Consider the following 27,020-nt stretch of genomic DNA (forward strand, 5'->3'; position numbering starts at 1 on the left):
CTCCGCCTCCGATTGGAGGAAGCTCACGTCCATCAGGACTCAATGCCCGCGCCCTCGATGCGGGCAGCGGAGCGCGGGGCGGCGACAAGAGGGCAGAGGCGGCAGTGGCGGCAGGTACCGGCCGGGGGGACCGGGACTGGGACCGAGATCGGGATCGAGTTCGGGATCGGGATCGCAGGGACACGGGAGGGATGGAGGGCTGTAGGAAGGATGGAGGAGCACGGGGTGGGTACCGCGAGCTGCTGGCTGCTCCGTGATACCGGCAGGGTTCTGGTTGCACAGCCGAACCGGGGACAGCGTGGGCTTTGGGAGCGGCGGGATCCCCGATGAGATCCCCTTCCCCACAGCTCTGCACCGCTCGGGGGAGCCCCCGAGGCGACAGGGATGGGCGCGGGAGGAAAGCCCCGCGATGGGGATGGGGAGCGGAGATGGGGATGGGGACGGGAGAGCGGGGTTGGGGATGAAGGAGCGGAGATGGGGATGGAGGAGCGGGGATGGGGATAGAGGAGCGGGGATGGGATTCTTCGCTCATGGTCCGGGGAGGAGCGGATGGTGCCATGCGGGTGTTGTGTGGTCATCGTGTGCGGAAACGCGTGTCTCGCTTCAAGGGGAAAAAAAAAAATAGCCACACGCGAATGGAGACTTTCCATTTGGGCTTTCAGCACGATGCTTTCAGAACAGTATTTTTTACCACCGTGTAACTGAAATTCGTCAGGACTGAATCATTTCTTCTTTTTTCCCCTTCCCCCACCCCTCCTGTTACCATATCTCTACGGAAAATTAGAAAGGTGCAGAGAAGGAGTGGAAAGTAGGAAGAGCTGGTGAGGAAGCATGGCACAGCGATGCTTACAGCAAGTGAAAAGGATGTGAGCAATACCAGCATCCTTATTTCAAGGGAATAGTAACTAAGTTAGAGAAGGAAGGCACAGGCAGCATGCTGGGCTGAAATCGGAGTGCTCTCATTGTTTGACCTATATTATTTTTGCTAATCTATTTGCTCAGTTGATATGAATCTGGAGTGTTGTTGTAATAAAAACGTGCTTTTCAGCTCTAAGTGCTCAGAAGACTCTTCTGGACATTCATCACATGAGTTTGTTGCATGTGCCTTTTATAACCATAATATAGGCTGTTTGATTTTACCGAGCAACACTACAAATGTGAATATATCCCAGTCTGCCACCTCCATTTCTCCATTCCTCCTCCCCTTCCCCCCTTTTTCTGGGCTCCAGTATGGAGTCGCTTCATTGTAAAAGCACACATTGAAACCGTATCTGATGGAGAACTAAAACAAAGGGGATCTTTAGAGACATATGCCTTGAGCTGTTGTAAACGTGAGAAATAGGATGAAACAGGGTGGGCGAGGAGAAGGGGTTAGTCAAATAAGGAAAAGAAAAAGAAAAAAAAAGCGAAGTTATTTTTATGCAAAGAGGTCCAGCCTGCAGGCTACCGCAGATGATGTGAAGCGCTGCTCACAGCCCTCTGCCTTGGGGCTGACCGCAAACACCTGCCCTGTGTTTGGCACTGAGCGGTGTGGGTGTGCCCAGGTGTGCCCTGGTGTGCCCAGGTGTGCCAGGAGCCGTGCAGGACAATGCTACACGGATCCTGCCCTGAGTTACCTCCGTGGAGACCCTGCCCTGGGATGGCAAAACACACTTGAAACAGCCATCGATGCACGTTGTAGTTATTCCTGGCTCTGGGAACTTAGGAGGTACCTGAGCAAGTGCTTACTAGAAATCTATACAGGGATTAGAGATTCACAGACAAGAGGGAAGATAGGATCAGCCATTAACAAAAGAAATAACCCCTGTTTTAGGAAGATCAGCATACAGCTGCTCTCCCGCTCATGATTTCCAATTGCAACCCCTCGAGGCTGCCTTAGTCTCTTCTGTGTGCCTGAAGCATGCTGTGGTCCTGCTCCTGGTTTGGGTCTTTGCATCCTGCAGCAGCCTAAAATGACTCATGGCTCTGCTTTGTGCTGATGATTCTGTTCGTTCCCTGCTGAGCCCTTGTTCCGCTCCCCTTTACTTCACAGTGCACCAAGCCCTGCTACCTGCCCTTCTCTGAGGGCTTGGTCACAACCCATGGGCGAAGGTGCCAAATATTCTGTTTTGCCATTTGGGTTTGTGGTTTTGTTCGTTCTGTTCTCTGAGCTGCTGCTCATGCATTGATTACACAGACCCTGGGACGTTTTAAGTCTTGCACAGTCCCATTAATGCAATGATGAGCAGTGGAAATGCTTCGTAAGGTGCATGGTAGCACTTAGCAGAGCTGATAGCCTGCCGTTGGCCTTTCAGGATAGTGACATGCTGGGCATGGTTTCAAGGGGAAGGTTCCCTTCCCCCTTTGGGTTCTGTTCTTGATAAGAGGACGCTGGTGTTACAGCAGGGTGCAGGGGCTGTTACCCACATGCAGGGTGGGTAATGCTCTGAAGTGCATTGATATTCCAGTCTTTATTTCAGTGCCTGATATGAAATGAGTCCTGCTTTCTCAGGACTCAAAAACTGTGTTATCTGGGCCCACTTCTGGTCTGATCTCTGTGCTGATGAGCAGTACTGGGACAACAGCAGCTCTGACCACATCTCTTCCTGCCCCATGCTTGACACACAAGCACAGCACGTTAGCAGCTCCCCCAGCTGCCCTAGGAGCTGCTACTGGAGCTGCTACTCTCTTTTGCCTTTTCAGAATGTATTCAGTGCTAGACCTCCCCATGACAGTTCTGTGCCATCCTGGCCCTGAGCAACATCCCGGTGATGCTAACCTGGGCAATCCAAGAGCAAAGAGACTCTGCAAACACTTCCATGGAAAGTGCTTCGAGGGAGCACTCATCTGTTTGATGAATCCCAGGCAGAACTGCCCATCCCACCCCAGAAGTGATTGTAGATGAGTGCTCAGAGAGGGCCACTAAGCAGTGGATGTTACATCAGACTTTTTGTTTGTACTGACGAGAGCTTGAGATGAGTAAGTGTAGTATTTAATATTGGCAGAACGATGTTATTCTAACTTTAAGTCTCTCTTCAGGCAGAAGTATTTCTAAATCTGGGCAACTACCATATTGCTGGTACCAGAAATAATGTCATTCCAGAATTACCACAATGGGATTATGTCAGTGGTGGGAAATCTCTGTTTTATTCTTGTTATCCCAGTTGGGTGTTCAGCAAGGTGGAAATTCTTGGCATTCTTGATGCAACGAAGACGTTAGGTTGATCTCCCATTCTTTTTATATATATAATATATATTGCTGTGTGATGTCAACTGTCTTCAGCCACTTGAATTCTCAGATCTTGGGCTGGGTCTTCCAAGCATGAAAATGAAATGCTGACAAGTTTTTTTAACCACTGCTCAGTGGTATGAAGGAATTTGGGAGTCTTTTTCATGTGGAGAAAGCAAGGCCAAACACTTTTATTTCCCAAAAGGTACTTTAACTTTGCAGTGCTCCGAAAATAATCCAAGAAAAAGTACTTTTTGGCTTTTTTATAGATACGCTTTCACATTTGTGAACTCGTGTGCTTCAGATACACTGAGATAGGGGTTAATTTTCTAAATGGCACTAAGAGATAGAAAAAAAAAAATACATCTAGATGACGGAGTTCTGCTAAGCCATCCTAACCCACCATACAGAAATAAACAGTTCCTCACAGCATCTGAAGGGCATGGGCACTGCTCGATTTTCTGTTCCCTTGCATCCTCTTCTATGAAACTGCATCAATATTTTTGGCCTACCATCCTCCAAATAAAACAGATTTGAACTTTTAATTCAAGCTTGCTCTCACCTCACAAGCTGCACAGGAAACAAGAAGCCTGGCTCCTTGTGGGACTGACCTGCTCCTACTATGCTGTGGTATAATGGAGGCCAAGGCAGATGCCACAGGGCTTCACGTTAGCATAAGAATTCTCTCAAAAAGGGATTGCCTGTCAGTGCTTTCAAAGCAGCTTTACGCTTTGTATTGCTGGAGTGGAGTCAGTGCGGAGGATTCTGACCCTTCAGGCCAGATGCGGGGCTTTACAGCATTGCCCCTCAGACCTCATGAGCCCTTTAGTGTGTGTTCCTTTTATTTGGCAGAGAACCTCGAAGGGACTACTTTAAGATGCTGAAGAAATTGAATTTTAAATGAGTAAGTAACCAGGCTGTGTTCATGCCACACAGGACTGCAGGGGCTGTGAGAGGCAGGCAGGTCCTCAGCAAGGCAAACCAAAAAGTTCCTAAGTCAGAAACAAGAACCACGCCGTGCTGCTGCATGGGAGCAGGAATCTCTTGAAGGCAGTTTTCAGATTTCTGAGTAAATCTGTCCCCTCACAGCTGCTCTCTGAGGATGCACTTCTCATCCATGAGAGCACAGAGGGTACAAAGCAGAGGCCGTGCCCACAGCACGCAGGGACAGCAAACCCCTCTGAATTCCAGCAGATGTTTTGGGTTGACAATGGGAACATTTATGCCTGTTTATTCCTTTATCTCAGGAAGAAATACCATTTGGCAGCAATTTGTTCCCTGGCAGTGGGAGTGAATTGCTGGCCTGATTGAGCCTTGTGAGAGGAGAGGAGTGCCATCCTGTAAGAGCTTTGCAAAGCCAGCAGTGTTTGTGCTGGCAGAGCACACACCCACACCTGTGCACTCACTGTCCTATGGCCCACCTCACCACATCATCAGTGCTGGTGCTGATCTGTGCTGATGGCTTCAAGTATTTTTCCACCAGCATCTCCCAAAGCAATTTCGTGTCCACTGGTCAGCAGTGATTTTTACTCCTTGCGCTCAGCCACATGGAAGCATCAGGCCATAACACAACTGCCTGTGTGCACCCTGCTGTGCTTTGTGGCCATCCCTGAGACATTCGGTGCTTTCTGCATTAAGTCATAGCTGCAGCCATGATAGGGGATTGCAGCAAAGACATTGGTGAGGACTCCACATTTTGGAGGTTTCTAAGGAAGCAATGACTTCAGGCTGGCTTCTCAAAGCCTCCTGCAATTCTCAGGCCATATTATTCACCACGTAGCTTCTGCCTCTCCCCATTTGCAATGATCAGCAGTCCTGCACACTGCTTGTGTTCTGCCCTCAATCTCTGATCCATTCTCTTTGGGTCTGTGTTCCTGCCCAAATGTCATCACTGCTGTAGTTTGTGGTTACAGTACCAGTTTGGGATTTTGAGTCAGAGGGTTCCTTTGATGGGGATTATCATTTCCTCTTGATTGCATAATGAGGATATGTTTTTCTTAAAGAAATCTCCAAATCATGATGCAAACAAACCCCAATCTGACGTGGTGTTTATTTTAAGAGGATGAAATACGACAGTTTTGTTTAGCTCATCATTAGAGGGCAGATAGTGAGTACTTGGCGCCATGAGACTTCGAGGAAGCACACACTGAGTCAGAAGTCCTACAGCTACATGACCCTGAGCACCTGTCTGGTCTGAATGCCCTTGTGTCACATCAGCTTTGTGCCCAAGGGGTCATTTTGCACCATCTGGCTTTGTGCTAGATCAAATACAGTTTCTGTTGTTGTAGCTAACAGGAGACCAGAGTATATTCAAAATAATATGCTTGGCTAATCCAACAGAAATATGATTATATGCCCATTCCTGCTCCAGATCGTATCTGCACTAATGGGTGATTTAGAAACACAAAAAGTAGTGATGGTGGAGACATGGCTAGAGAGCCATAAACAAGCTGGACCTGATGATCTTTTCACAGTGGGCAGGAGAGACAATAGGAATGTCCAATTCCAATTAGATATTTAACTTCTAAACAAGTGATTAAGAGAGAAATTCCATTCTTAATGCAGAATGACATCTCAGGGAGTCATCTGAGTCAGAGAAATCAGGGTTATTTAACTATGTGTTTTGCATGCTGTAGTGCCTTCCTAGGTGCTCATCTGAGGTTAACCAAAAAAAGAACAGCTGGAGTTCTATGGTAGTGTGCCAAATGGCCCATTTCAAGCAGCAAGTGCATTTAAGTGCTGTCTGGGAGCTCTGTGCTGTTCCTGTGCTTGGCAGGAATCTCAAGACTAATACCTCGGAGGATTAGAGAGCATCACTGAATGTTAAACAAGATCCAGGCTAAGCGGTGTGCACCAGTGAGCTTGTGCTCTGGAGGATGTTTGGGGAAGCTATTACTTGCTGATCTGGAAAAAAGTGAGCTTGTGTGGGTAATACTCTTCCTGTATTGGCTGTCTTTCCACCCTTCTCTCAGCCTGTATCAGGGACTTATGTGCTCTCTGAGGATGGTAAATGTTGGGGGATGCACCTTGTGGGTTGATTTGTGGGTTTTGTTTTTTGTGTGTTGTGGTGTGTTTTTTTTCTTTTTTTTTCTCTGTGATGTGTTCATCTCTTCTAATGTGCTCTCTTTATCTAATGTGCTCTCTTTATCCGTGTATTATCTGGGTTAGGACAGGAATTGGGTAGGAATCTAACCCACCAACATGGCATAAAGCTGGAGAATGTGTCTTAGAAGGCTGTGAGCTGCAGACATCCTGCAGCCTGTGCTGTATTGGTAGAGCAAATGGCTCACAGTGCATGGCTGGCCCTAGAAAGCCCACCTGCTGTAGAAAAGAGCTGCTGGAAAGCAGTCTCTTCCCAAGAAGAAGCAAAACATGAGTTAATCTGGATGTTGACATCCTACCCCACAGCCCACAGTATGTAAAAGTGGTGTAGAGGCTTTGTCCCATGGCAGATCTTCTTCCTCTGTGCAAGAATTCATAATGCCTGGGGTTTCATGTAGTTTTCTTCCCATGTTGTAGCAGCAAAGAAAAATGTGGAAATGTACATGTGTCTCCTGATTGCTTTGGGTGGGCTTTTTGCATGGGTGACAGTAGTAAGAAGGGCAGCAGTCTGAGCTAGGGTATGGATAGTTATGGCTGCGAGAACAACAGCATTTCTGCTCCTGCTGCGTTACAGTAAAGCCAAATTCCCAATTCCTGATACTCTGCAAGGGGAGAGCAGCTTGATGTAGTGCATGAATTGATTGTTCAGGGGAAAAAAAGCCAGATGGTGATATCTCAATGAAAAGCCTATTCCAGCAGTGATGCAACAGACAAGCATGTAGAAAACCATGCAGAGGCTTTGCTACTCCAGCAATGACTGTTGCCCTCTATTTATGAAGAGGATGCACTACTGATGTATAATGTTAATACACCATCTACACCTCATCTTACTGATGCCAAATCCACCTGTTTGTGGCAGAGATTCCCCAAAGTTTCATGGTATCATTTCCTCTTTTCATTTTTACCTTTGCACTCATCTAACCAGGAAGATTAAAAAAAAAATGTTCATGTAAATGGTGGTAGTATCAACATAATGATATTATATTTATCCTACACTCAGCATCCTCGTATTGCATTGCATAGGATGTTGGGTTTTTTAATATAATTGCTCTGATCTTTAGATACAGCAAAGAATGGCGTTTCGTTTTCATAATGTGGCTCATTCAGTTTGGTCATCTCATCCAAGATTTGCCTGAATCATCATTTCTTGGAAGCAAGAAGGGATATGTATAGGAACTAAGTGACAGTCATGGAGAAAAGCTGACTCATGGTTCATGCAGAAACATTGTCCTGGATATCGAGCTTCCTTAAACGTCCTTAAGAATCCAAATGCTGGAAAATAATGTGCGTTGATCTAGATCATGGGAAAATACTGGGGCTGCATCCGCGGTGCTGGCATGGAAACTTTCTCATCATTGATCAAACTTAGGGGAAGGAAAAAGACATTAAAGCAAGAGTGACATTAGAGAGAGGGAGTTAGGCATTATGGCATAAAGGAACCTTTTGTCTGGCTAATCTTTGCTGCAGCAGAATATTGTTGCCTGGTTAAATCTGCTCTGTGTATTGGCACGGCAAGTTTTTGAAGATGGGCTGAGGCAGCTGCAGCCAATTGCGTTTGCACAGATAAGCTGGAACAAATAAGTAAGCTCAGAAAATCTGGCTAGATTTATCTTCAAAGCATTTTCAAGCAACTAATTGAAAATTATCCAAGCCACCTTCCTGATTTCTTGCATATTATTGCATTAATTTGCCGGCGAATGGAAGAGTGCTTGGAAAACATACAAAGGATTTTGTGAGTGCTAAGCTTTGCTGGCTGGACGTTATTTAATTATAATTGTGTCCTTGTTCCGGTGATAATTCAAAGCCAGCTTCTGCTGCTGGGTTCTGTGTTTCAGACCCTGGTGGGACTGATCACTTGACAACACACCTCTGGTGCACCTGCAGCGCTGCCACTGGTGGGGAGCACAGCATTAGGTAACCGTGAGCTCTTTGGGTGTTTTCTCATTCCTGAAACGCGTATGTGCAGAATGGTGCTGTTCCTATTGGAATTGCTGATGAAAGGCTGCTCCTGGCAACAGCAGCCTCCCCCGTATTGCTGAGCCGAAGGGAGGCTTTGTAATAATGTGCTGTAAAAGGAGGTCCTCACATCCCCTGAGTAAAGTTCCCCAGCTGCCAGGACAGCAATTTGCAGTGTTGCACATCCAGAGAACAGCCCGGTCACCGCGTGCCTTCTTTTATCTCCCTCTCAGCTGAAGCAGCCCTCGAGCACAGCCGTGTTCTCACGACCACAGTGTGGATTTGTCTCACTTCTGTGAGGCTTTCCCCTGGTAAACCGGTGAGTGGATTACTCTTGATCCATATGGTGTATATCAGCTGCAGCAGAGTAATACCGATAATCCTCCGAGCCAAGTGCAAGACAAATTCACTGTTTGTTACTAAAAAAAATTAAGCGTCCAAACCACGATAAATTTATCCCTGTGTGGAGTGATAGCAGAGCCTCATGTGTGGATGTGAGCTTTTCCAAAGGCAGGTTGGCCATACAGCCAGGGCAGGCTCTCCTGTGGGTCAGGGAGGAGGGCAGTTGTTCCCCACTGGTTTGCAACACATTTTCAGATCACTTGTTTTCTCTCAGCAAGTGTGCTGCCATAGGATTGAAGAACTTATTAAATCTGCCCTGTGCTTGGCTGTGGAAAGCAGAAATGATGAGTAGATGATATTTGCCACAATAATACCTCATGAAATTCAAAAATCATAGAGTGAAAGAAAAGATTTGCTTCAGCAAATAGGATTATTTCGCATGCCAGATAGGAGTTAATTAGTGACATTAACCACAGGCCTCAGCAGAGACAAAGCTTGTTTTTAATGGGTCCTGTGACTTGTTAAGTGATCACCTGATGAAAAGCTTCTAAGTTTTGCCTTTTTGCTATTGATTTAATGCTAAATATTGGGGAGAGGGTAATCTTTACAAATTGCATTACAGAATACATGCTTTCATTGTTTGCTACCGCTGTAGTGTTGATTTGGTATTGTTGGCAGCCTGGAATCAACTGTATGTCTTCAAAAATAATAACAATAACGAGTCCAAGTCTTGCAGGACATCTATAGCTTTGACATAATAGTATTGGGACTGATTCAAAGCAAGCAATAACTCACCAGCTGAATCATTAAAAACAGAGATGAATGAGAAGCAATAAGTGGATGAATAACAACTATTAGGAAGTGCACGAAGTAAAGTTTTATTGTGTATGTGCATTTTTATTTTTATTTTTTTCCCTTAAAGATTATATTTTGTCCTAAAGTGGCACATGGCTCACGTGGAAGCTAATCTTCCCAGTGAATGTGTCAGATCCAGTTTGGAAACACTTGTGTGAGATAGCAGGCAGTGAGGTAGACACAGCATGCAGCATCGGGCTGCCTGCCCAGAGCACTGTACCACCCTTCTGTGCTGGTACAGGGCGGGGGACCAGGACAAGGATTGGAGCAGAGTGTGAGGCTGCTGGGCACGGGGGAGGCATTTGCTGCTCCTGGGAGGGATACACTGAAATGCTTCATTCCGTGTTTACTGATAACTCAATAGGATTAAGGGTAACAAAAGTCGGAAGGGAGGATGCTGCGGTCACTTGGAGCTGGTGGCCAGACGCGTCCTCCTCCAACTTTAAAGATGGGAAAACTTTAATGCTAATCTCTAATCTCTTCCTGGCTCATGAAATATGTACCGATGGAGGCATCCTGCTGCTGATAGAGGCAGTATGAGTGCTTCCCCCTGGGTGCCCCTTTGGGAACTCTTGGCTCTCCATCATACAAGTTAGCAATATGAGATGGGCTTATTTACCTGCTGAAGTTGGTGCTAGCAAAATCAGTTCCCAGCTAAGCAGCCTTCTTCATGGATGTAGTCAAATGTAACAACAACTGTGTGCAGTGTGTGATCTGCATCTGCAGTCTGTTGATTTACACTTTGGTACGTGACCCATTCTGCTCCCTAACGCCTGATCCAACAGCCATTCATCCCTGCTGAGTTTAATAGAGTGCTAAAGCACTCTTATTTATTGTTTGCAATATTGCGAAGATGAGAAAAATAGATTTAGAGCCGCAAGAGTCATAGGGACATTAGAGGAACAAAAAAGTGAAAAATTACAGTCATACATCCAAACTATTATCCTTTTATGCCAACGCATTACAAAAGTCTGTCACTTCAGCTAAACTTTGAACCTGCAGATAGTTTTTGCATTTCCCTGTGTTAGCAGTAGCCTGCAGGTTTCTGTGCTGACAGCACCCGCAGACACAGCTCTGGGTGTGGCAGTGGCCCTTTTGCTGTGAAATTCACCCTGCCTCTGTACTATCATCAGATTCCAACAGAAACCTGGACACAGATGTAGTTGGTGCCCTCCGGTCCTCAGAATGGATTGTGAACATTACAGTTATTTGCAAATGAAAGGCCTCGTGCACTGATGAGTGCATCTCATCTGCTAAACCGGTGCTGTTGTAGCACTACTGACATGCGTTTATATGGGGTGTATCCTCTGGCCTTCTGGGGTGGAAGCAAAACTTTGATAATCTTCTAAGCATCAAATTCTTCAAGCCTACCTGCCCTGGTGCCTCTAAGAACCAATGATAGAAGTCAAACAATTCTACTGTTTACAGGAATATTCCTGCCAACATTTCCAGGTTACAGCAATCTGAACATGGCTCATTTTACTGGGACAACAACCTCCTCTTTTCTCCCATTCCCTTAGATAAATCCAAAGAGGAATATTTTTATAGGAGGCTCTTGAATAAATATTGTCAGCAAATGTTGGGCAATGCTGAATGCTTTGAAAATATTCTGTAATAAAGCAGTTCTTTATGACAGTATTTGTTGCGTATTTAAGATCTGCACTCAAAAGAGAAGTTTCTTGTTTACATCATTTATAGTTCAGCCAATACATTTAACTAAAAATGCTCTTTTTGTAGAAATTTTCTTTTCTGTTTTTCTGCAATGTTGAGGTGCTGGGATGCTGGGACAGCACAGGGACTGTTTGAAAGAAGACAGTCTGCATTGGTAATCAAGTTAACATCAGCTGCCTGTGCCCTCCAGCTTGCTCTGCAGCAGCACGTAGTCTAATTAGTTATAGAAAGGATTTTACTGAATAGTTGTAAACAGATCTCAGGGCTGGGATAAAATCAATCCAACTGTGGAAACTTATCAGGATAATTATAAACTGCTATTAGAATAGTGTGAAAGAGAAACCAAAGGACTTCTAACAGTGGGAAACTTGTAGCATTCCACAAATTTCTCTGCAGGAAAAAGGGAAGGGAAAGAGGCTGTGCCTAAGAGGTGGAAGGTCCAGCATCAAACTGGGATCACTTTTAGGGAGAAGTGATGAAGGACTTCAGCAGGCAGAGAGCTGGTCTTTAGTATAGCTTTTTAATGCTCATCTTTTAAGATAAGAGGTGGTGGCTGTAAGGGAGGTTCAAGATGGATTTAGGAAACATTTATTCTCCAGAGTGTGGTGATGCACTGATATAGGCTGCCCAGGGAGGTGGGGATGGGTCACTGTCCTGGAAGTATTCAGGAACCATGGAGACGTGGCACTGAGGGAGATGTTAGTGGGATGGTGGGGTGGGCTGGGGTTGGACTTGGTGATCTGGAGATCTTCTCCAACCTTCATGATTCTGTGATTCTATAAATATAATTTTCTTTTCTGTACTATTAATGGAACCCCAATACCTGAGGTACTGGCACACTGTGGTGGAAGGCAAATGCAGCCAAACTGCACAGCGAAACGCTGGTACTTACTGAGAAAAAGCATTCTACAGAAGGAAGAAACATTATAGATTGTAGTATAGTAAAGTATACGTAAAACTTCTCTGTTCACAGATTACAATGATCCTGGCTCAGCCCTCTGCCATCTAATGTGTGTGCCAAAACTCACAGCCCCACACTAGGCACACGCTGACCGCCCCGCAGAGCAGCCCCAGCCGCAGCCAACACTGGACCCGCTCTGCTGTGCCGTTCATGGCAAAGCCCCATCACTTAACGGGAGAGAATGGCTTCCACTTCTCCCAGCCTCTCGTCTTCCCCAGCCCATCCGCTGTGGGTGAGGACAGCTCAGCCTTCGATTCGGCAAGCGGCACGCCACTGAGCAACGGCACTCCCAGCGGCACCGAGTCCTGCGGGCTGCCCCTCTGCGAGGCCAAAGGCATTAAATACATCTCAGCCGAGCAGGAGGAGCTGGCGTGTGGCTGGGGAGGGTTCACCCCTGGCTGCTTGCAGCTCTTCAACACCTCCAAGGGCGTTTTGTTCTTCCTCTGCGTGGCTTCCTTCCTGCAAGGCATGACGGTGAACGGTTTCATCAACACGGTCATCACCTCCATTGAGCGCCGCTTCGACCTGCGCAGCTACCAGAGCGGGCTGATCGCCAGCTCCTACGACATCGCCGCCTGCCTCTGCCTCACCTTCGTCAGCTATTTCGGGGGGAACGGCCACAAGCCACGTTGGCTGGGCTGGGGCGTGCTGGTGATGGGCCTGGGCTCCCTGCTCTTCGCTTTGCCCCACTTCACCACAGGCCGCTACGAGGTGCGCTCCTCGGCTGAGGTGGGCGTCTGTGCCGCCAACCAGAGCCTGCCCTGCGCTGCGGCTGCCTCCGGGCTCTCCAGCTACAGGTTTGTCTTCATGCTGGGGCAGTTCCTGCATGGGATGGGAGCCACGCCGCTCTACACGCTTGGCGTCACCTATTTAGATGAAAACGTCAAGACTAACTACTCCCCTGTGTACATTGGTGAGTGGCTGCCAAAGGGGCTGGGGGGAGGTCTGCTCCATCTGCTTTGGCAGCCCTGGGCGCTTTCACAAGAGGCGCTCCAAGTCTTTTGTTCCTGATGACAGACACGGTGATAAGTAGAGAGAAGCAGCTGTTTGGGAGGTTTTCATTATTTTTTTCCCCCTTCCAGTTATTGGCAGGCAGGCACTGCAAGTGCAGCTGGGCATTTTCGCTCCTGCAGTCCTGCAGAGCAGGAGGTGCTAGTGTTCCTGGCATAGCCGTCAGCTGAGGACAATCTCTTCTGTGTGCATGGCATCACCTTCTCTAGCCATCAATCATGTCCATGCAAGGCATTGCCCCTTCAGTGCCAGAGCACGGGAGGAATGTTTGTTCAGATGCTGCTGGTGCAACATACAGTGCAGCTTCACTGAGAAAGGATGCTCCGCTCATAATTTGTAGAATCATTTGAGTTGGAAGGGACCTTTAAATGCCATCTGGTCCAACCCTCCTGCAATGACCAGGGACATCTACAGTAAGGTGCTCAGAACCTGCTCCAACCTGACATTAAATGTTTCCAGGGACAGAGCAACCACCACTTGTCTGGGCAACCTGTTCCACAACAGACCAGACTGAAAGGTCTGAACAGACCTTCCTTATTGCCCCTCTTTAGATACTGAAAGGTCGCTATGAGGTCTTCCCAGAGCCTTCTCTTTTCCAGGCTGTTCATTCCTCAGCACTGCTGTATTGTGGGTGTCAGCACTCCCCAGCAGCAGTGCATCCACTGTAGTTCTGCAGGTTCTCTAACACCATTTGTTTTCCCTTTCAGCTGTTTTCTACACTGCTGCAATCCTTGGCCCTGCAGCGGGTTATCTGGTAGGAGGAATGTTTCTAAATATTTATACTGAAATTGGCAGAGAGTAAGTGGCTAAAAAATAATCTTGTTCCTTTTCCTTTATGCTCTGTGTTTCCTTTGGGGTAAAAAAAAATCCAGGAAAATAAGTCATTGGCTGGGGGGAAAATACCCGCTGTGTTCAGCAGCATTTCTGTGGGGGTGCTGAGGCTGGAATGGTTGATTGCAGTAATGCTGTCACTGGAAGAGAATTGCTCATGAACCTGTCAGCCTAAATCCTTCCTTATGCTGCACTGCCTGCTGTAATGAGGCTGGGAGCAGCAGGTGAATTTTTTGAATGAGTTCCCCCATCAGGCCAGGCTGCCAGCAGTGCAGCTTTTCCTCCTGGCTATCTGGCCACAATGCCTGGTCTGTCTCTCCTTGCTGTTTATCGCTTCTAATTTATTTTATCACCTCTTAGCCTTTGGCAGATGAATGGGCTACAGTGGTTGAGTGGGTTTTAGGGGAAGGGATGGGTTATTTCCACCAGCTGTCTTGCTGAAAGGGTGTCTCTGGAATGGAACAAGGCTCACTGCAACCCCCAAAGCAGAAATGAAATGAGATGAGGTGAAACATGTAAGCAAGAGATTCAGGCTCACTAAGTGCTGTGCATCTGTCAGGCAGGACAGATGGTGGACATGGCAGAACTCTCCAGGAGAGGCAATTTCCTTCAGTGATGTCCCCATCATTCCCCCAACCTCGGCCAGCTTTAGTGAGGGCAGTGCCCAGCTTTCCCCCTCTGTTTCGAACCACCGCCTCTCTCCCTTGTGTCCTTTTGGTTTTGTCTCTTGCAGGATTGACATCTCCCCAGAGAACACGCTGTGGGTGGGGGCATGGTGGATTGGCTTCCTGGGGGCTGGAGCAGCCTCACTCCTCATCTCCATCCCCATCCTGGGCTACCCCCAACGCCTCCCAGGTAGGCAGCCAGCAGGGTTGGGCTATGCCTGCACCCTCCTGTAGCTGGGGAGACAGGAGCGGACATGGAGGATGAGCTTCTAGTGTTCAAATTGTAATTAATACATTAATTTCACCCCTCAGCTCTCCAGCTGCCTGTTTTCATGCTGGAAATCCACCCCTTTGGTAACACCCATGTCTCATGTCTCACCTATTCCTTGTTCCCATTTGCCTCTCGTTTGCAGGGTCCCAGAGGTATATTGTTATGAGGGTGTCAGAGGCTCATCAGCTGAAGGATGGGAGCCACAAAAAAGCATCAGATCCAGACTTTGGGAAAACAGTTAAAGACCTACCTCGGTGAGAAAGCTGCCCCAGAGGGTGATGCACAGGGAGCTGGCTCATTTTGGTAGAGACAGTCACCTCCTTCACTGCCTCTTACAGGCTTTTTTGTTTGTTTGTTTTGCCTTTGTGTCTTCTGATCCCGTTTATATGTTACTACCTCTTAGCTCTCTTGCAAAGCAACAAGTGAAATCTCAGGGCATGTCGTGTGGGCAAGCACACTTACACAGGTTTGGTGGGAAATGGTTTAAAGGAATCCTGGAACTTTGAGTAAAAACAAGTAAGAGGCCAAAATGAAATCAAGTCTTGGATCTTTGAAATCATTTATGATTTTCTGTTGCTGCTGTTTTGAGTTTTATTTAAATGGAAATGCTTCTTTGTTTACTTGGGTTGGCTTCAGCTGAGCACGGAGTTGTGGGTACTGCAGAGAGATGTGGGTATTGCAGAGAGATCTGGGCGTTGCTTCATTTTGGAGGCGAGCTTGCCATCAATAAAGGGGTTTTTCTTTTTTGCATTTCTCCCAGAACCGTTCCTAGGGAGGAGTTTGCATCTGTATGTGATGGCTGACATGTTGCCAGAGGCCGTGCTGCTGTTATTTCAGAACTTTGTGCAGGTAGAGGAGGGCTGAAACAGGTGCTCAGTGCAGGAGCTATCAGCAGCACTCCATCCGTGTTGAGTAATGCAGGTTCTCACAAAGTGAGGGGTAGTGAAAAATCCTGGAGACCTCATGGGAAGTTTACCAGGGGTTAAGGCAGTTTCATGAAGAATATTACATGGAATAGATTTCAATACTGTTATTAAATGGCATACTTGACTTGGTGCCATTTTCCAAGGTCATGACTTATTCTCCACACGGAAATTAAATTCAAAACCTGCATTTAAATGATGATAAAGTTATGACTGAAACCAACACAAACTGGGCAGCAGAGAGGGATGAATTCAGGGTTTTATGTTTTGCTTGCTTACCTTGAACAAAGCTGCTACTATTCCCAATGAGGACTGTCCTAGCAGTGGTTAGAGGTGTCCTGGGACCGTCTTCCTTCACGCCTCATGCCCTAAGAATGAGCACTGAAGGCAGCTTGGCTCATCTCACACCATTCAGATCAGTCCAGCTCTTAACGTGCTTTTTTCTTGTTTTTAAACCTCAGAAATTTCTTCTCTTGTGAATGCAAAAACCCAGCAGACATTTGTATGCCCTGGTTTTGATTAACGAAAGGGAAGTGCCTTAAAGGCTTGATGTTCTGGAAACTTCCATTAAGAGGAGACCACATCTGTCTGCAGCTCTTGGGTACGTGTGGCCCTGTGCACAGAGCAAGGCCAAACAAAGCTTTTGTTTAAGTGACGGATTGGCTGCTACAGATTTTATCAGAGCACGGACAGTAAGAGTCTCACAAAGATAAGAAGAAACACAAATGAAATAGAATACTATTCCACATCATCAGGTTTTTTCTAAGTGAGCTTAATGCATTGCTGTATTCACGGTGCTCCCTAAAAGCAGGAGCGTGCAGGAACAAAGCCCAGACATCTTAAGCTTCAGCCCTCCCTTAGTTTTTGGGCTGAAAAGGTGTGATAAAAGAGCACTTTCCTTCTGCTTCCATATGATTGCTTGCATGGAACGTCCCCTGATGTTCAAAGAGAAGACACATAGAGCCATAGCAAGGCAGCACAGAAGGCTTGCTCCTTGCTAGCAAGTAAGGTGGAGCTTGAAGATCACTCATTCCTTTGCCAGTCTTCAGGGCAGAAAGCTACAGCCAGTATTTCACTTGTCTCCCTTGGGCTACTAGGCAGGATGGGGCTTTGGCATTTGTCATGGCCTTACTACAGCATCGGTATGGTAAGGAGAGGATGTTTTTCATTCCTCTGGGACATAAATGCTCCCCTCGATCCGCTTGGTGGTGGTGGTGACAGCAGATGTCATTGCTGTGTGCAAATCCCTGTTCACGTGATGTAAGATTGCACAAATACTCATCTATCACTATTAACTGCTATGTGGTGTTACAGTCTGGCAGCTTGCTGTCCTGGGCATGCACTGCTCCTCAGATACATTCCCCATTCACTTAACAGGACATTACAAGAGAAAAGGGTGCCCACGTGTCTGTATGAGTAAATATTTGTAGGATGAGGCTTTTATACGTGGTAGGGTACTTCTGGGAGTGCTGAACTCTCTGAAATCACTTTGGCTGTGAAATCCAAGGGCTGCCGAGACTTCTCGAAAATTATGTGGTTTCTGGGTGTGACTAAAATCCTGCTGCTAACGATAAAAAGATATGTTGACTTTGCTGAGGTTTCATATGCATTATTTCCTAAATACCTCTTCTGTCTGCAAACAAGAAATGACGCAGGTCATTCATCATGCTGAAAGTTGTTCCTCTTAAATTTCCTACCTGCAACCTTTGTCCAACAGGCACAAAGTAATGCTTTTGCCAGGGAACAACTCTCCTCTTTTCTCTTGAACTGTAAATGGTGAAGGCATTGTATGTTTTCTACAGCAGTCACAAGGCCCACAAGCAGTGTTTTCTAGCTAAGAGATTAGGCTTTTTTCTTCTGAAAGAAGCACAGTTGAAAAGACCATTCCTGTTAAATAGTTTAGTAAATTAAGACAATCCCAATGGCTGAAAATGGTTATTATAGAGCCCTCTGAAATCAAGGTGTAAGAATGTGTCATATATATGTATTTCAGCCTCTTTGTTCTATTGACCACTTCATTTGGGTTAAACCAGGTAAATCCCTAAATTCCAACGTATCTGATGCTGAGCACCGCACACACTTAGTAGTTCTGCAGTAGATTTTCTCCCATTTCACATTTCTTCCCAAGCAGTAGCTGTTAATTGACAGTGCCTCTCAGTTCAGTGAGCATCCCCCTGGGTCCCAATGCTGCTGCTGCAGTATGATGAGGCTGTGCCATACCCCAAAACAAGACAATTTGCTGTACTGGTCTGGGCTAAACTTGGGGCAAGTTATGTGGCAGAATTTCAAGCTCGTTACAAAATGCTCCCTCCAAAGCAGCTCTCTTAGTCCAATATCCGAGATAGTGGGAAATAATTGAGGCCATTCCATGTGCCTGAGGGTGTTTCTGTGTCTCAGAGATGGAATTATTGCTGGATCATCTTTCTGCATATAAATGACATATGGCAATTTTTCATGAATATCTCTGGCTCTCTACTAAATCCCAGTCGGTGAAAAACAAAATGTATTGTTTCAACTTAGATGTTAATCTTCACATAAAACTATGCTTAGATTGTGGTAGAAAGATTGCTTTCTGTTTTCCTGTGAGATATAAAGTGTTTTAGAGGTGCTTCCTCCATGCAGAAAGTCTTGCCTGGTATTTCCCACAAGCTGCAAAAAAAACGTTTGTATGAGGACATGTGTGCACTTGAGAAACACATGTACATAGGTATATAACACAACTTTGTTCCCAGCTCATAAATGTTTAACACAGGAGTCCCAGGATGACTGCCATTAGGGACTGCTACAACCTTGGAGTGACTGAGATTTGGTGTCAAATAGAGTCCCTCCACAGTTATCCCATTTAGGAGTGGAAGTTATTACACGCTTTGCATCCTGTACCCAAATGTTGGAAAATTACCACTGAAAAGACCCAAATAGAAGTGGTGGTCACGTGGGCATCCTTAATGCAAATTACATTACACACAGTGCTTTTATTTGCTCATCCACACCCATGTAGACCCATCTGGTGCCTTCATGAAGTCCACAGAGAAAAATCCCATATTGTTCCTCCAGTTTTAGTTATTTGGCTGACGTTGCCCTGATTCCCTTGGATCCATCTGTTGGTGAGGCTATAAAAGCTTGCGAAGGTAAGCTTGTGCCTGAGGGTAGTTAAGACCACAGAGTCTGGCTGCGTTGTAGTAGCAATAGCAGTAGCCACACAAGAGGTGTTCTATAATAAGGCAGAGTTCAAGGGCAAACTTGATTCTCACCGTGCAGTTGAATGGGGAAAAGTCAGGGTATCCTCTGCATCCTTCCTTGACTGGTAGAACTCAGTAAGTTGAAGTGGAGAAGGTCACTGCTCTTTTAAAAGCTCCTATCGGGATTCTTCTTTCCATGGGATGCAGTATGGTGTGATGCTTCCCTGTCTTACATGTGGAGGGAACACATCTGAAATAAATGTGCCACAGCGGTTCAGTTCCAGTGTATTTGTCCTTCCCAGATCAGTATTGCTGCTCCTGAAGAATCCCACCTTCATCTTCCTCTGCTTAGCGGGAGCGACGGAAGCCACTCTCATTGCCGGGATGTCCACATTTGGACCCAAGTTCTTGGAGTCTCAGTTTAGTTTAAGTGCCTCTGAAGCTGCTACCCTTTTTGGTAAGGAAATCTGGTTTTGCTGTGTTTTTCAGTTTTCACGTAGAATGAGACAAGCACACTTTGCCATTCATTTACAGAAAGGTAATCGTCTTCCACTGTTAGGCAGGGAAGATCATTTCCTATCAGCATGCCTGTACCAAGTGTGTTTTGAGAGCTCTATCTACTGACATCAGTAAGAAATGCATCACTCCTGTAGCCATCTGTCACTACCTAGAGAAAGGTGAAAAATTGTTTTCAATTTCTTCTTGGACATAACCAGGCAACGTTAACAACCGCCTCTAAGAATAATACTTTAAAAGAAAATGGGAAGATCTTCAATTAAGTCTTGCATTCCAGACCAAGAAAGTTTGATCTGAGTTCCACAGTTTCCAAACAGCTATCAGTATTCACGATGTGCTCATTAAACTGTCTCTTTTAAGATCTAGAGGGAAAAGAATTTGCCTTACCAGGTTCAAACCACATTACCCTAAGAACTGTGGAGGTTCACTTATTGTAGCAAATTTTCCTAAACTCCCACCAAAAAGCAACTCAACAACCAAGGGGTTATCCTCATGCAGACACACCGCATGTATGATAAATGAGAAACTCTTCATTGATATTTATAAATCTGCTTGTTCTTTTTTGTCTCCCTTTTTCAGGCTATCTGGTTGTGCCGGCTGGAGGCGGAGGCACATTCCTGGGAGGATTCCTTGTGAATAAATTTAAACTCCGCTGCTCAGGAATCATCAAATTGTGTTTACTTTGCACAGTGTCAAGTCTGCTAGCTATTTTCATTTTTTTCATTCACTGCCCTAACATGCCAATGGCAGGAGTAACCCAGATGTACAACGGAAGGTAATAACCATGTCTTGTACTGTGTGGCCCTACTTGGAATATAGTGCCAAACACATGGGATTGATGTTGGCCATTGCTTAGGGTTAGAGATGGAAGATAATGTCCAGTCAGTCTTAGAGGCAGATACTGAGGGTGAGAACCATATCCCCAGAATACATATATCCAAACTTTTGCATTTAACTGGGAGTGTAAGCCAGCAAGAAGGGCAGCAGCAGCAACATCTCAGTCTCTCTCCTCTTCTGTTGTCTTCACAAGATCTCCCTCTGTACAAATAATGTGGTATAGACTAAAAGTGGGATCTCCTGTTCAAAAGTAGATATCTCCTTTTGATCTGGTCATTAAAGCATCCTTTGTAGCTACAGAGCACAGTTCTTGTTTCATGGCTACAAGTAGGTGAGATGAAACCCTTCCCAGGCCTGGTGTTACATTCTCCAGAGCTCTTTTGCATCTTCTATTTCTCCTCTTCTCGTTCTTTACCCTTTTTCATCCTGGAGAACCGTTCTGGGTCTCCCCACTGACTGTTCCCATGCTTCCTTCAGCACTTTGCCTGGCGGCCAGCTGAACCTGACAGCAGTGTGCAACGCAGAGTGTGGATGCCTGCAGGAGACCTACAGCCCTGTCTGCGGAAGTGATGATGTTATGTATTACTCTCCTTGTCATGCTGGGTGCAGAAAAGTGTCTGAAAATCTCCGGAATGGCAAGAAGGTATGTCCCACAGCCACTGTGTATTGATAAGGCAACAGCACACTATCTTTGGAATGTTTTGGCTGGTTCTGCAAAAGCATACTCAGGTTTGGGCTTTGTTGCAAGTCAGTGTAAAAGGCAGAGATAGCACGGAGCAGATAGAGGATGCGCTCAGGGACCACCTGGAAGGAAGTTAAAAGGTTCCTGGAGGTCACCCTGCTTCACTTCCCTCAGTGTTCCCAACTTTGATTTTGCCCCACTCTGGGTCAGACTGCACTGAGATCTATGGGATGTCAGCCAGGGAAGGAGGGAAGCTTGCTGAGCACCTAATTCCTGTGCCAGTGCTTATGGGGCTTGTTTTGGGTGTTCAGTGCACACGATGCACCTCCACATACTTTCAGCATACAGCTTATAGACGTAGGAAAATGCTCAAGATAGGTAATGATCACATTCAGTGTTGAAGTGCTGCCTGGCAAAGTTGATTTCTGTTATTTAATAATCTGTTTTGAAGTAGGTATGTCAAGAACACAGCCTGATTTCTTTTTCAAGAGGAGCAAAACGCACCAGGAGCAAAACCAGCTGCTTTCTGCCCTCTCCAAATTCATTTCTTTTTAAAACTCAGTCCTGCCTATCACCATGCTCTCCCCAGCCATCTGCTCACCAGCCTTTCTTTCCCAGGTCTACCGTGAGTGTAGCTGCATTGAGAAGACTCTCCTGCTTGGCCCTGGTGAGGCAGAAGCAGGGAAATGCACTTCCCCTTGTGCAAAAAGGACTCTGCTGCTCTTCTTCATGTTCGTGGTGATCCTCTTCACCTTCCTGAGCAGCATTCCTGCCCTGACCGCAACGCTACGGTAAGCCCAGGATCCTCTGCAAGAAGCCTCAGTTATCCCCCCTCCATTTTACCCCATTGGCACAAGGTCCAGGAAAGGCGTGATGGGAACTACCAGATTGGAAAGAGAAGGGATAAATCCCTTCATTTCCTAGCTGGGAAAGCAATTTTTAGCACTGGCAGCTCTTTCCTCTGACATTGGTCACCCAGTTTGCAGTGGCATAGGGGTTATGCTGCTCTGGGACAGACCTCGGTGTGCAGGGCATGGGAGCTGTGTGCAGGGAAAGTTGGTGCCATGCAGCCTGGCAGAGCTTCTGAACTGCCCTCTTCTTCCCCAGGTGCGTCTCCGACAGGCAAAAGTCATTTGCACTTGGGATCCAGTGGATCGTGGTCCGAACGCTAGGTACAGTACAAAGTGGCACAGCACATCTGTGTGGTCTGTTGGCTTTGAAGAGCGTGCCCCACTCTGTTACATGTTCAAAAGAGATTGGATTGGAAGTGGAGGGGGTAGGACATGAGGTGTTGAATGGAAGATGTTTTCCCTTGTTTGCCATCCTCCAGAAAAGAAACTTAATTCAATTTGCATGGAGTTTGCAAAATGAATGAGGGATTCCATAACGCAGCACAGATGGGGCAGAGGAGAACGTCCTGGCAGTGTGTCATTATTTTAAGAAAAAAGGAGCAGAGGCATTGAAGGCCCTCCTTGGTACCTGTGCAAGCAGTAGGTCAGGGTCAAAAGTCAACTAACTGGCCTCTTAGCTCTTGAAATTCAGCACGCTTTGGGCACAGCTCTGAATGTCTGCAGGAGGAGTTTGCTGCATCATAGTAGACACAGTCCCTGGTGCATTTCTGCTGGCACCTTGTGTCTTGCAAGGCCGGTGCACAGGTTCTGCCCAGTCTGAAGATTTGTTCTGTCTTCCCACAGGAGGTATCCCTGGCCCCATTGCCTTTGGGTCAATGATCGACAAATCCTGCCTGCTCTGGCAGGACCAGTGTGGTGAGCAAGGCTCCTGCTATGTGTACCAGAACTCAGCCATGAGCCGCTACACCCTGGTCACCGGGCTGGTCTACAAGGTGAGGTTGGTGTTTCACACTCTGATCAAGCAGTGTTTAGGAGGCAGCATCTCATGCTGGGGGACACTCTTACAGAACTGTGCTATGCCCATCTGCCCACTTCCAAAGCCAAATTAGACCTTAAGTCAAGAAATATCCTCAGGGAAGGCAAAAACTTCTCTTGCTTCTCTTGCTCAGCAGGTAACGGTGCTCCAGGCACTATTCTTTTAAATTCCCATTACATTCCAAATTACAGCTTCTGTTGCACCGTAAGAAAAATCTCCTCTTTTCCAAACAGTTACTGAATGATTTTTGCTAAAAAATGGAGTAAAGTATATAACTGCAGTGTTAGTGAGTGAATGATGCCATTGTGGGCACACTGTAAATAACCGTTTCCTGATTGCTGCTAGAAAATATGAGAGCATAGCTGTGTGATTCCTATTTATTAGCTGAAAGCCATCGTTTCAACTGCTCCCAAGTAGGCACTTGATGTAGAGATCAGTGTTTAGCAGTTATTGTGACAAAGTGGCTTTCAAAATCCTTTGCACACTAAAGCTCTGCTTTTCTGGTTTGTACCCAATGAGGGCTGGGCATCTGTTTTTGAGGAGAACAGGGAGTAATGAGATATAAGGAAAGATTTCATCTCAGAAAGAGCAATCAAACACTGGCACTGGGAGGTGGAGGTGTCATCATCCCTGGAGATGTGGCACTGAGTGACATGGCTTAGTGGGCACGGTGGGGATGGGCTGATGGTTGGACTTGATGATCTCAGTGATCTTTTCTAACCTTAATGATTCTATGATTCTGTGATCTTGGTGGCTGCAGGTGCTTGGGACAACCTTCTTCACCATTGCCTGTGTGCTGTATAAACCACCGCTGACAGAATCAGCCCCCGGCAGCTCAGACACATCAGAAAATGGCAATGGGGACCTCCAGGAAACCAAACCTTCGCTCCCAGCTGAGGAGGATATATGAAGCTGTGCACATGCCAGTGACTTTCTCAGTCTCAAAAATACGACAAAAAGACATTATGCAGCCCCAAAGTTTTTAATTATTAGTAATATTATATTTTTTTTTTTTACTTCAGGAGAAATAATTTAATTATTCACTGGTGTGCTTGCTATTTTCTTAACAACGGAAGCACGTTCCAAGTTGTGTGCTGATGCAATATGCAGTTATTTAAATTTATTTAAAGAAAGGGCTACCGTAGCTTTATTCTCTGTCTGTGACAAGCAAGGACCATGATCTCCATGAGTGGAAACAGACACCAGTAACTCCAATGGAGTGAGTGGGGTTGAAGCCACTAGAGGATCCGGTCCCTAATATCTCAGTTGTAAAGCCAACTGTAGCAAAACTTCCCATGAGACTTCTTGCCTGAAAAGACACCTGCTGTCCTGCAATCTGCATTGCAAAGATGACCGGCCCTTAAACTTCTGGATGCAAAGCAGACAGCCCAGCCAGCACTGTCTTCCTGCAACACACAGCTTCACATCAGTTCGTGCTGGCATCCTCCAACCTTTTTGTTTAGAAGCAGAGCATCTAGTTATGCAAGCTGGTATTCCTGTGCAATGGGAGATAGGTTTGGGATGAGGTTTGTCCAACAAATCCATCAGTACACTACAGGCAGAGATCCCTGGGAGCTGCTGAGCACTGTACTTCGCTGCCTTGTTTCCTGCAGGGTTTACATCGTGGTGACACTTCATTTTTTTGTTGTGTTGTTGAGAGGTGATGCCTTTTGCAGTGTACCGTGCAAAACTTTATTGTGTTTCTTGCTGTTTGTTGGATGCAGGAGGATGTGAGATATGGATCTATGTGATGCTTCTCTTCAGTTGCCCTGTACGATGTTGTTCTTGGGTACATGCAAAAAGTCAGAATGGATTTATTTTTGTCTTGACTGCTAGCTTAAGGGAGAGCTCACCATAATGCCAGACTGCTTTGTGGAAAGGAGATGCTGACCTATACCCAGTGTGGTGCTTCAGGCAGAGAGGGCAGGGTTCCCAAAATGGCTTTGAGTGTGCACCTGCAATACTGACCAGGAGTAAAGGGGGGGGGGGAAGTTTCAGCATCCAGCAGGAGTTTCCCTGGCTTCCCTCACAGCCCCCATTGGGTCAGAGGCTCTGCCTGCCTGCATTTGCACAGCCTCAAGGTTCAGGTACAGCTGTGGAGGATGGGGAGGGCTGTGGGCAGCCCTGGAGGTGCTGCACTGAGTCTTCTGTTGAACAGGACATATGTTACTGAGCTGCATTGCTGGCACTGCTCTGTGCCAGGTGCTGCTTGGAATTGCTCTGTGGTTGTTTTGTATATTTTGTATATTTATGCCTTTGTAAGCAGACACGTAATGAGCATTTTTTTTTTTTTTCCTTTGGCTGCTTAAATGTTGTCAGCTGGTGCAGCATGATGATGAAGGGCACAATGACTACAGAATGCAGGAGGGCCCTGCTGCCCCAGAGGGTCAGGATTGGACACGTGGATGCAGGAATTGACCTCAGCACCACCCAGACACCAAAGGCTTCTTCACAACCTGACCTGGTTTTTGAGGCACCTGCAGACATGAGTTTCTCTCCCCTCTTTGCCCTTCCCAACTTACAGATATTTTGGGTACAAGCAGGGATCTCAAAAGGGGAAAACGCATGAATGTATTTTGGGAACATGTTTTATGTATGATGTATTTATGAAAGGTAGAAATTTTTTTAATATATAAATATATATACAGATATCACAATGCGATCCTTGTACTTATTAAATGAGCCTTATCTTCTGAACCTCTTGTTTCCAGAGCAAAATAAAACACTGGGGTGGGGTGGGGGAGGGGATTATCCTGATGCTGTGGCACTGATGAGGGACGAATCCCTCCTAACAGGGCACTCCTGGTAGGAGTTATGTAGGTGTACAGGTAACTTAGAACAAAATATTTGAGAGTGTGTTTCCTGCTTCCATATGAAGTATTATATTGCTATAAAAGGCTTAGAAATGTGATGGGTATTTCCATGCTGCTTGTGTGTGTGTTTCCATCATCCTAACAGGGTCCATCCAACTGGTGGGACAGCAGGTGACACTGAGACCCTGAGGGTGTGTGTCTTATGGGGATGTACACATCCTTCTAGGGAGGATAATAGCTTTTGAAGGCAAAATAAGCTGATTGGTTGCTGAGGAAGGACCAAGAGGGGAAATTCTCTGCCGCATCCGTACCCGCAGTGACCCTTTACAGCCACACGACGTCTCCCAGACCCACGCTACGTAAATGAGGGCAAAGTCCTGCGTCGGCTGTCGTTTGCTGAAGGGATGATTCACACTGTTCAAGAATGCAAACAAACAGCAGTTGGTATTCAGGAAATGTCACAGGGAGGTAAAACAAATGGGAGCACGCGAGGGGCTCTGAGCAGGAAGAGCCGCACGCTATTTGTTGTCGGCAACAACAACCCGGGCAGTCAATGAGCCTTTCTTCTCCAGCTAAGAGTTTGCAAACTTCCTGGAGGTTTTAAAACAGCAGCAAATAAAGCTGTACGTGTGGTTCAGAGATGAAGTGCTTCCTGCCCTGGTTTGTCCCATCCCGGAGTGCACAGAGGGGCCAGGCAAATCCTATACCTCGTGGTACCTCGCAGGGCTCTGTCAGTGGGAGCAGCAAATAACTAGAATGCACTTTTTAATGGGGTGATGGTGGAGAATCCACCGGATTGACAGATTTTTTTTTATTATTATTATTATTTTTTATTTTTCCCAGCATAAGAAAGCAAGCTCTGGGTGCCGCTAGATGGCAATGGAGACAGCAGCACTGTGGAGTTGGCTTCAGCATCGCCGGTGCTGCCCGCATCCCTGTGCTGTAACAGCAAATATTGGCTGCTCCAGGAAACAGGTCAGTGCACTGGATTCCAGGTTGGCACTACCAAAATTTTAAATATATTTTAAAAGATCCGCATAATGTCCAAATTGAACTTTCTAGTATCTAGAAGAAGAAATCAGAGGTATATCCAGGGAAAGCAAATATCGTTCATAGTCAGGAAGTGATGCAGCACATGGGGGTCCAAACAGAGCAGCTGCATTATCTTTATGGAAGCTGCTTAATTTGTATTCGAAGCCTTTCCTTCCCAGGCAGGGATGGAGAGCGCTGAAGCATCAATCAAAAGGCAGTTTCTTTCTTGATATTTTCCCCACGTGATTTTCTCCTTCCCCCAGATGTGACCGTTATTG

General features: G+C 46.3%; 1 protein-coding gene across 2 annotated transcripts; it reads left to right on the forward strand.

Moving 5' to 3' along the window:
• On the forward strand, positions 1-25,548 carry SLCO4A1 (solute carrier organic anion transporter family member 4A1). 2 transcript variants are annotated; one of them, XM_010722421.3, is made up of 13 exons: positions 38-114; positions 8,500-8,585; positions 12,108-13,008; positions 13,814-13,904; positions 14,671-14,792; positions 15,016-15,127; positions 19,278-19,432; positions 20,071-20,266; positions 20,806-20,971; positions 21,629-21,801; positions 22,118-22,182; positions 22,705-22,853; positions 23,658-25,548. In XM_010722421.3, the coding sequence occupies exons 3-13, from the start codon at positions 12,246-12,248 to the stop codon at positions 23,805-23,807; spliced, it is 2,142 nt and encodes a 713-aa protein (XP_010720723.1). In that variant the 5' UTR covers positions 38-114; positions 8,500-8,585; positions 12,108-12,245; the 3' UTR covers positions 23,808-25,548. The 2 variants fall into 2 exon arrangements, with proteins under 2 accessions (XP_010720724.1, XP_010720723.1); XM_010722422.3 differs by lacking the exon at positions 8,500-8,585 and having other exon boundaries at positions 1-114.
• The last annotated feature ends 1,472 nt before the right edge of the window (positions 25,549-27,020 follow it).

This window comes from Meleagris gallopavo, chromosome 22 (assembly GCF_000146605.3).
Source record: "Meleagris gallopavo isolate NT-WF06-2002-E0010 breed Aviagen turkey brand Nicholas breeding stock chromosome 22, Turkey_5.1, whole genome shotgun sequence".
NCBI classification, from domain to species: Eukaryota; Metazoa; Chordata; class Aves; order Galliformes; family Phasianidae; genus Meleagris; species Meleagris gallopavo.

Coding starts and splice junctions, on each gene's coding strand:
- SLCO4A1 (XM_010722422.3), top strand. CDS start 12,246: ATGGCAAAGCCCCATCACTTAACGGGAGAGAATGGCTTCCACTTCTCC. Junction 13,009..13,813: donor CTACTCCCCTGTGTACATTG/GTGAGTGGCTGC, acceptor TTTCCCTTTCAG/CTGTTTTCTACACTGCTGCA. Junction 20,972..21,628: donor ATCTCCGGAATGGCAAGAAG/GTATGTCCCACA, acceptor TTTCTTTCCCAG/GTCTACCGTGAGTGTAGCTG.